The sequence below is a fragment of the Podarcis raffonei genome, chromosome 2 (assembly GCF_027172205.1).
Source record: "Podarcis raffonei isolate rPodRaf1 chromosome 2, rPodRaf1.pri, whole genome shotgun sequence".
Classification (NCBI taxonomy): Eukaryota; Metazoa; Chordata; class Lepidosauria; order Squamata; family Lacertidae; genus Podarcis; species Podarcis raffonei.
The window spans coordinates 10,989,832-10,999,597 of NC_070603.1; the positions used below are offsets into that span (position 1 = coordinate 10,989,832).

The following is a 9,766-nucleotide window of genomic DNA, read 5'->3' on the forward strand; positions in this document are numbered from 1 at the left end:
CACCAGTATGGTTAATGAGCAGAGTTGAAGAAGCTATTAGAAGCAAGAAGGCCTGTCCAAAGGAAGAGAACAAAAAGGAACACAAACTTTGTTTTTTTGTTTTAAAAAGGTACAAGCATACAGTAAGGGATGCTAAAAAATAATCTGAGGAGCACGTTGCTAAAAACATTAAGACCAACCACAAGAAGTTATTTAAATATCTTAGTAGCAGGAGAACATCTAAGGAGAAGGTCCCTTGGATAAGAGTCAAAGGTGTGCCAAAGGAGATTGCAGAGAAGCTGATTTAATTCTTTGCATCTGTCTTCACAAGGTAGATCCCAGATATAAAGTAGATTCCAGAACTAACTTTTACAGGAAGGAAGTCTAGAGAATTGTGGTAGATAATGGTGATGAAAGAGGAAGTTCTAGGCTTAATAGACAAAATAGGTAAAGGTAAAGGGACCCCTGACCATTAGGTCCAGTTGTGACCGACTCTGGGGTTGCAGCACTCATCTCGCTTTATTGGCCAAGGGAGCCGGCGTACAGCTTCCGGGTAATGTGGCCAGCAGGACTAAGACGCTTCTGGTGAACCAGAGCAGCGCATGGAAACGCCGTTTACCTTCCCGACGGAGAGGCACCTATTTATCTACTTGCACTTTGACGTGCTTTCGAACTGCTGGGTTGGCAGGAGCAGGGACCGAATAACGGGAGCTCACCCCGTCGCAGGGATTCGAACTACTGACCTTCTGATCAGCAAGTCCTAGCTCTGTGGTTTAACCCACAGCGCCACCAGCGTCCCAAATAGACAAAATAAGAACTGACAAATCACCAGATCTGGATGGCATCCATCCAAGAATTCTCGAACTCAAATGTCAAATTGCTGATCTTCTAACAAATATATTTAACTTGTACAAGAGTTTGCTCTTTGCTGGTACTGCGCCTACTCACTATGTTAACTATTGTACAACGAAAGCACTTATGTTTGAAGTCTGGAATTTGCCAGCCTCTCTGCTGTTTTTGTCTAACTTGTGGGAGTCAACAAATCATTTATTCATGGTCTAAGTGGCCAGAAGTGCTTTTTACCACCTTCAGGTGATTTGCTACCTAATCCTATCTGAAGAGTGCATATCTCACCTCAGGGACCCTGAAGACTTTTTTCATTCTTGTCCGCTTTCAGATGATTTTATGGTTGTTATATTAAATGACTTCTTTGCTACTGCTATTTTAATGTTGTTAATCATTAATTCTCAGCATTAGGTATCATAGCTTAACTAATTATTACCATGACTTGAATTGTTCTTTCTAACTTAGGGTCTTGTGGGTGACAATGCTGAATTTGTTAAGATTTCAAGAGACAATTTTAGGGGAAGGATTATAATATCTCAAGAAATGTGTATACGAATACTGATCTCTCAAGAGTGGGAGAGGGAGCTCTTAGCAAACTTGGAGTAACAGATGACTGTTGAGGAGAGAGAAACTGAAAACCAGGTGGGAGGGAGAATGAAATGAGTCGGAAAAGGAGGACAGATATAAAAAGGATAGAGAGAACCAGCTCATTGTCTGGATAGGTCGTTTCCAAGCTCACACTGAGAAGCTATTTTTAAATGTCACCAGGGGTGGAAGTGAGAACTGGCCAGAGAAGTTTCCAAGGTTTTGATGCAGCTGGGATTGGACATCAGTGTGTCAGCTCTACCTCATTCAAAACAGTGTAGAAAACTGACTGCTAGCAGAGAGGCGGGGAAACAGAATGGAATTCTAAACAGGATTATTCCACGCTGCAACATTTTGTTACAGCACCCTACATGTAAAAATGCATAATGCTAACTGATTGCAAAATAGTGCTGAGCTTGGGAGTTGTCTGTTACAGGTTATCTACTTAAGGTAAAAAAGGTAAAGGACCCCTGGATGGTTAAGTCCAGTCAAAGGCGACTCTGGGGTTGTGGCGCTCATCTCGCTTTCAGGCTGAGGGAGCAGGCATTTGTCCACAGACAGCTTTCCAGGTCATGTGGCCAGCAGGACTAAACCGCTTCTGGCGCAACGGAACACCGTGATGGAAGCCAGAGCGCATGGAAACACCATTTACCTTTACGGGGATTCGAAACGCTGACCTTCTGATTGGTAAGCCCAAGCCCAAGTTTAGACCACGGCGCCATCTACTTAACGACCACCTAAAACAAACAAATGAACTGAAATGGTTCATTTTCCCTTCTGGGCCCCCCTCCCCTTTTCTTTTAAATCAGAGGAAAATTTACAACATCAGCGCTTAATTCCACCTACAGTGTGCCTGTGAATGATTGTGATCAGTTCCATGCATGCAAATATACCATCTCATATGATGCGGATAAATCAAGAGTGGAAACTGTGCATCCAAATCTTGAAACGGGCTATGACTGCTATGGAACCGATGAAATGAATAAAGCACCATAGAATTGCAGAGTTGGAAGGGACACCCAGAGCCATCTAGTCCAACCCCTTGCAATGCAGGAATCTTTTCCCCGATGTGGGGTTTGAACTCACAACCCTGAAATTAAGAGTCTCATGCTCTACCCACTGAGTTAAAGCTCTGTTGAACAAATGGAGGGCAGGTGCACCCAAAGACTCTCCTAGCCCAGGGCAGAAACTGATTTAGGGCAAAGAGCAGAAACATGTCCAGGAATCGCTAAAGAAAAGAAGGAAATTCCAGCCAAGCAATCTGGAGCAAAACAGCAGTCAGTAGACTTAGATCCTTTATTGTTGCGCAACAATTTGTCAGAATGGACCCAATAATAATAGAAAATATGCTTTTAAAAGAATAGATTTGAATGCCAGCTCATTCATTCCATGCACATTTTTGAAAGGGGGGTGGGTGGGTGGAAAGAGTGAATTCATCACCAGGGGGCTTCCAAGTCCTGGCAATTCACTGCTTGGATTTATTTAATATTTGTAGATGCCTTCTTTCTTCAACTTTGGGTTTTTTATGTTTTTTTATACAAGATAGAAACACAAATAAATAAATAAATAAAATAAATAATAATAATTTACTTAGACTCCGCCCATCTGGCTGGGTTTCCCCCTCTTTTAATTCTATTAGAGCATTAGAGTTCTCATATAAAAGAGAGAAGATAAGTTGCAGCTAAGGCTGGAAAAGAAAAAAAACATCCTAGGAAATGGGATGGGAAGCAGATAATAGAAAGGGGGGGTGGGGGTACCGCTCCGGCCGGATGGTAAACGGCGTTTCTGTGTGCTGCTCTGGTTTTGCCAGAAGCAGCTTAGTCATGCTGGCCACATGACCCGGAAAAACTGTCTGTGGACCAACGCCGGCTCCCTCGGCCAGTAAAGCCAGATGAGTGGCGCAACCCCAGAGCTGTTCGCGAATGGACTTAACTGTCAGGGGTCCTTTACCTTTTTAAAAGCACTGCACACTGTGCTTAAATGCTTCATCTTATCAATGGTCACAATTCCTGGGATGAATGGATGGCTCCAATGCTCCATTTGCTGCCTTCCTTCAAACATTAACATTTGTGTATGTTCTAAGATGTTTAAAATAGTCAAAAAGATGACAGCTTTTAATTCCTCTGAATTTGATATCTAGATTTTTAAAGGCTGGCTCCCAAAGTTATTTCAGGTAAAATAGATGGATTTAGGCCCATTGCTTGGCCGAATGTTAATCACACACACACACACACACACACACTTCAGTGGAAACTGCATGCAGCTGAGCAGCTCACATTCGGAGCATCAACACAGAAAGGAACAGAAAGAAATCAACACAAAGTGTCTTAGGAAAGCGATTTTAAATCATGGACACTGGGCCAAACTGCGGGAGGCAGTTAGTTAGTTCTTCATGGAAATCTTGAAGCTGGGGGGGGGTGCAGGAGGAAGTTGGGTGGGAAAAGGGATGAGACTCCTTTAAATGAAGAGAGAAAGAGAGGGAAGCAGAACTCTCTCCAAAGAACCAAAAATGTCACATTTTGTCATGGGCATTTTTCTTTTTCCACAACAAGGGAGAGAAAGGAAACTTTGGGCAATCTCAGAGCCAGAGAATATGGGGCATCTGTGGCCCTCCAGGCTGTTATAGACTGCAATGGGGGGAAGTGTGGTTTAGTGGTTAGAGCACTGGACTGGGACTGGAGGTTTCGGATCATGCCCCACAGCCAGGCCATGTTCCTCTGGCCTCATGAGGAGCCTCTTTTGTGGGGCTAGCGAGTCGGGGCCTAGGCCATGTGGAAAGGGTCTTGCAGGGTGCGGCCTTCACGCCCCAAAGACAGGCAAATTTATTTCATACCACACCATATGGCAGCCATTTTGTCTTTTGCTATGTTCTCATTGGTAGCCAATCAGTGGACTGGCCCATGTAGCACTTTCCCAAAATTGGTCTGGCTCCGTATAAGGCAGCTTCCTCTGTTCTGGTCATATGAAATACCCCACTTTGTATATTAATAGGAGAACAGGATCTTCTGCATTTATATCCTAAGGGGGGGCGAATCTCAAGAGTGATATGTTCAAATGTGTTTTTACTCTTGGGGGGCTGCTGCGTCGCTTGTTCCTGAACCTTTTCTTCCTTCCAAATGCCCTGAAGATCCATTGCACACCTTGACTTGCATGAAACCTCCTCTCTCTTATTTGCTCAGTGAACCAGAGTGGGAGAAGGAGGAATGAAGGAAAACAGAAATCCGGTCTGAGAACGGAATTCCCTGTCAAGAGAATGGCCAAGATCTCCTCAGGTGAGGATGAAAGGGGAGGCAGGGAAAAGCAAAGAGCCCCTGAAAACATCCCCCCACTCGGGAAGAACTTGTCAGCCAAACCCCTGCATGGAAGTGTATCTGCATGAAGACAGTCAGCGCTTTTCTATTGGATGGGTGTCACTGAGCAGAGTTTTCAATGGAGATGGTGTATCCTGATTAAGTGGGGGAAACAGAACGGGAGAGCATTTGGGTGTGGATGATGTCATGCAGATACAGAACTGGACTTGCGTCTTTGACGGGGTGAGCTCCCGTTGCTCGGTCCCTGCTCCTGCCAACCTAGCAGTTCCAAACCACGTCAAAGTGCAAGTAGATAAATAGGTACCCCTCCGGCAGGACGGTAAACGGCGTTTCTGTGCGCTGCTCTGGTTTCGCCAGAAGCGGCTTAGTCTTGCTGGTCACATGACCCGGAAAAATTGTCTGCAGACCAACGTCGGCTCCCTCGGCCAGTAAAGCCAATGAGTGGCGCAACCCCAGAGCCGTGACTGGACTTAACTGTCAGGGGTCCTTTACCTTTACCTTTTTAAAAGCACTGCACACTGCCATGCGATGTGAAAGTGCTTCATCTTATCAATGGTCACAACTCCTGGGATGAATGGATGGCTCCAATGCTCCATTTGCTGCCTTCCTTCAAACATTAACATTTGTGTATGTTCTAAGGTGTTTCAAATAGTCAAAAAGATGACAGCTTTTAATTCCTCTGAATTTGATATCTACTGTAGATTTTTAAAGGCTGGCTCCCAAAGTTATTTCAGGTGAAATAGATGGATTTAGGCCCATTGCTTGGCCGAATGTTAATCACACACTTCAGTGGAAACTGCATGCAGCTGAGCAGCTCACATTCGGAGCATCAACACAGAAAGGAACAGGAAGGAAGCAACACAAATATTTTGACGGAAGTGTCTTAGGAAAGCGATTTTAAATCATGGGCACCTAGGTTCTGAAAATGGTGTTGCCCGTATTGGTGTGAGTGATGGGGTCCCATGGCACAAATTTCATGTAATCCCAGTGCAAAGGAAAAGAGCTAAGATCTCCCTTACTATTATGTCCAAACAAGATGGGATGGGGAAGAAGAATGAGAGGTTTGTAAGGAGTCTTCAATAATTTTGCCAAGGCAATTCTTATTGTTCAGGGCCTCATGCTATTAGCCTTTCTTGTACATGGAGATCCTTTATGAAATGCATTCAGGACCATCAAACAAATCTGTACTGAGATACACACATCACCATTTTTACTGCTGGAACTGCTCTGAATCTGGCTTCAGGAAGAGCGTGTTTTAACTGCACAGTGTCCTGGAATAGACACTCTGCATTGGGAAAGAAGGGAACTGAGTTCCCTCCCATTTTCCACTTCCTGATGTTCCAAATGACCAGTACCCTGGAGTTATGATTTGTGGTGTTGTCAGGATTCTAACTGTAACTGTAACTGACCTAAGAATTCTGCAGAGCAGTTGCTGCTGTGGCTGGCCGGCTGCTCAGGCGAACGTCAGCTCAGTGGCCAACAGCTCAGTCTTCTTGAGGCTCAGGAACACCTAGCAAATACCTGCGCTGTTCCTGGCACGCTAGACTCTAGCTGAGGAAGGCATTTCACGTAAGTTTATGGATTAAACATTCCTCACTATGCCATAGCTGAGTTTATGCTCGGTGGAACAGGATAGCTGCAGTAGCAGATAGCAGGACAGCGAAACATGAGCAGCTCCCATCCACAACAGGTTGCTGAGGTTCTGGCCATTTTCACAGCAACGGTGCAAGAGTATATTAAATCAGTAGCAGTTTGCTGGAAGAAAGTATGTGTGGATCAGATGTCTATGCCTAACCAGGGGGTGGGAGAGAGCAGGGGAACTCTTTCTTTTGCTGCTTCTTTCTGTGCATGGAAGGAAGAATGCAGGATGTCCTTCAATGACTAGACATGTTTGTTATTCCCTCTCTCACTGCATGTTGTCTTCTCTTTTGTTTCCAGGATGTCTTCCAAGGTCTCCCCTGCTCCCCTCCTCTCCAAACCCCCCCTGCGGGTGAAAGAAGGCTCCCTGGTGGTCAGGTGGCTGAGATTAGTGTCCGGTCTCCAGTTGTTTGCATTCCTGATGGATATTTTGGCCTTGCCGATGTGCATTGCCTCAGCAGCCATTGTCAACTGGCGAGTGTGGCGTGTGGAAAACATCAAGGGGATTGGCTCTGGAAACATCTGGGTTGGAATCTGGCAGGTCTGTTTTTTGAAAGACCCTTCTAACGACGGAAACTATTATTACCATTGTGAAGAGCTCCATGAACAACATCCGAACCTCCCGAGGGAAATTTTTATTGCTCAGGACTTAATGGCCTTAGCTGCCATTATGAATTCAGCGGCCCTTGGATTGCAGTCATTTGCCCTCTGCAATGTGTTCGAGCCCAAAAAACATAAGGATTTTCTCTTAACCTTTTTTGGGCTTGGAGCTCTGCTGAACTTACCAGCAGGGATACTCGTCCTGATTTCCGTGATATGGAACATGTCTGCTGTCTTACAAAATGGGGAAATTGACTTCCCTGAAACTTTTGAATTGCCTCAAATTCCCAGCGAGCAGCATATTGGACCTTCTATTTATCTAGGCTATATCGCTGCAGGTTTCCAGCTGCTGAGTGCAGCATTGGTTGGGATGGAGAGATGTTGCATCAGGACCACCGCAACAGATACATCTCAAATAGAAACTGTAGTGGTGATTACCCCAGGAAGTGCGGTGAAAAGCGAGAGTCTAACTACTTGTTCAAAGTGTGGTTCTCTGCTGGACCTGGTAATTCAAGAGAAATCCTCTGCAGTGGAGATGGAGGAAACCCATGCGGAAGATCTTGTCAAATCCTGCGCAGTTGAGATGGAGGAAGGCTGTGCAAGTGATCTTGTCATTCCAGAGGAATCCTGCACAGTTGAGATGGAGGAAAGCTGTGCAAGTGATCTTGTCATTCCAGAGGAATCCTGCACAGTTGAGATGGAGGAAAGCTGTGCAAGTGATCTTGTCATTCCAGAGGAATCCTGCACAGTTGAGATGGAGGAAAGCTGTGCAAGTGATCTTGTCATTCCAGAGGAATCCTGCGCAGTGGAGATGGAGGAAAGCCATACACCCAAAGCTTACCTGAAGGACATCAAAGGCCACCTGATGTCCCCAAACATACGATTATACATGTGATTCCCTACAACAGGGAGTCGTAAACTATCAAATGCAGATCCACGCAGATCGCTCCATACACGCATAGATCTGCGTGGATCAGGACTTCAGGGATTTTGGGACTTCAGGTGGGCTTTGATGTCCTTCAGATGAGGAGGCCTCTTTTTTATGATTTTTTAAAAATAATATTTATTTATTTATTTATTTATTTATTAAAGATTTTGTTGATTTACAAAAGTGTGCAATGTCTCTCTCTCATGTTGTTTCCCCCATGTAACATTTTTACAAATCATTTTCATTTGTTGAGACATTAGGAAGGAAAGGGGAAAGAGGTGGAGGGGGGGAAAGATGGGTGGGGGTGGGGTCGGGTGGCCTAGGGTGTGGTTATTCATTTGTAGTTGGCTGTGGTGGTCTTTGTTTTCATGTGTGAGTGGGGTGGGTGGGTGTTTTGGATCAGCAACAAATCTACTTATTCCAAGACCTCCCTTAAAGCAGTAGTGGATCACCATGAAGAAGGCGCCACCACTGAGAAGGCCTCTGCCTGGTTCCCTGTAACTTGGCTGCTCCCAGAGATAGGGGGGGATCATATTTTTTTCCTTGATTTCCCCCTCTGAAAACTAGGTGCGCCCTATGGTCAGGTGCGCCCTATAGAGCGAAAAATACCATAATAATAATTTAGTTAGACCCCTCCCATCCGGCTGGGTTTTCCCCTCTTTTAATTCTAATAGCGCATTAAAGTTCTGATATAAAAAAGGTTTGTCCTGGAATATCAGTTCTGGGAGGGGAGAAGAGCTAAGTGCCTTCATGCCCTGCCTAGAAGCTTCCTTGAATCATCCGTCCGGTTTTTGTGGACATCAGTGCATTGGACTAGAATGGCTATCGGTCTGTTTGCATGACCCTAAGTAATTGTGAGGTTGGGTAACTTGCGATCTGAACAGCAGTGCCATTTCCTAGAAAGTCAAACATCTTTTTTGTTTCTGTGGAATTAAGCTTTACTTAGAATAAGATACATTCTTCCCAAATCGCAGTCTCCCTCTGTCCTCATCTGCCACAGTCCACAAAAGTCTGGGTGTCTTTTTCTGTAGACCCTGTGCTTTCCAAACAACTGGCCTCCTCCCAAACCGTAGTGCTTATATACTGGGATGGATCTTGTACACGGAAAACCACAAGAAGAATTCATTTCCGCAGCATCTATTAACAGCCCCCCCCCAATCTCTGAAAATTCCAAAGAGCTCAATATGGTTTCCAGAACCCTGAGAAAGCTGCAGTTCCCAGCACCTTTAACAAACTACAGTTCCCAGGATTCTTGGTGGGGGCACTTTAAATGTACGGTGCGGCTACCAGGGTTGCAAAGCCAAGTTCACCGTCCTAAAAAGAAAGCTGGTTTAACAGGAATATAGCTCCCCAATTGTGGGACGCGGGTGGCGCTGTGGGTAAAAGCCTCAGCGCCTAGGGCTTGCCGATCGAAAGGTCGGCGATTCGAATCCCCGCGGCGGGGTGCGCTCCCGTCGCTCGGTCCCAGCGCCTGCCAACCTAGCAGTTTGAAAGCACCCCCGGGTGCAAGTAGATAAATAGGGACCGCTTACTGGCAGGAAGGTAAACGGCGTTTCCGTGTGCTGCGCTGGCTCGCCAGATGCAGCTTTGTCATGCTGGCCACGTGATCCGGAAGTGTCTTCGGACAGCGCTGGCCCCTGGCCTCTTGAGTGAGATGGGCGCACAACCCTAGAGTCTGGCAAGACTGGCCCATACGGGCAGGGGTACCTTTACCTTTACCTAGGTCCCCAATTAAGGGCTGCTTCAGGCAGGAAGGTGGAGAGGCAGTGCGGCCTAGTGGTTTGACTGCCAAAGTAGGACCAGGGAGGCACCGGGGTTCAAATCCCCCACTCAGCTATGAAGCCACATCTAAAAGAGCATAGAAATAAACAAGACCACG

At 45.8% G+C, this 9,766-nt stretch overlaps 1 protein-coding gene across 2 annotated transcripts; it reads left to right on the forward strand.

Annotated features, from left to right (window-relative positions):
- The first annotated feature begins 3,826 nt into the window (after positions 1-3,826).
- On the forward strand, positions 3,827-8,005 carry LOC128406248 (claudin-3-like). 2 transcript variants are annotated; one of them, XM_053373455.1, is made up of 2 exons: positions 3,827-4,682; positions 6,660-8,005. In XM_053373455.1, the coding sequence occupies exon 2, from the start codon at positions 6,661-6,663 to the stop codon at positions 7,852-7,854; it is 1,194 nt and encodes a 397-aa protein (XP_053229430.1). In that variant the 5' UTR covers positions 3,827-4,682; position 6,660; the 3' UTR covers positions 7,855-8,005. The 2 variants fall into 2 exon arrangements, with proteins under 2 accessions (XP_053229430.1, XP_053229440.1); XM_053373465.1 differs by lacking the exon at positions 3,827-4,682 and adding an exon at positions 5,506-6,290.
- The last annotated feature ends 1,761 nt before the right edge of the window (positions 8,006-9,766 follow it).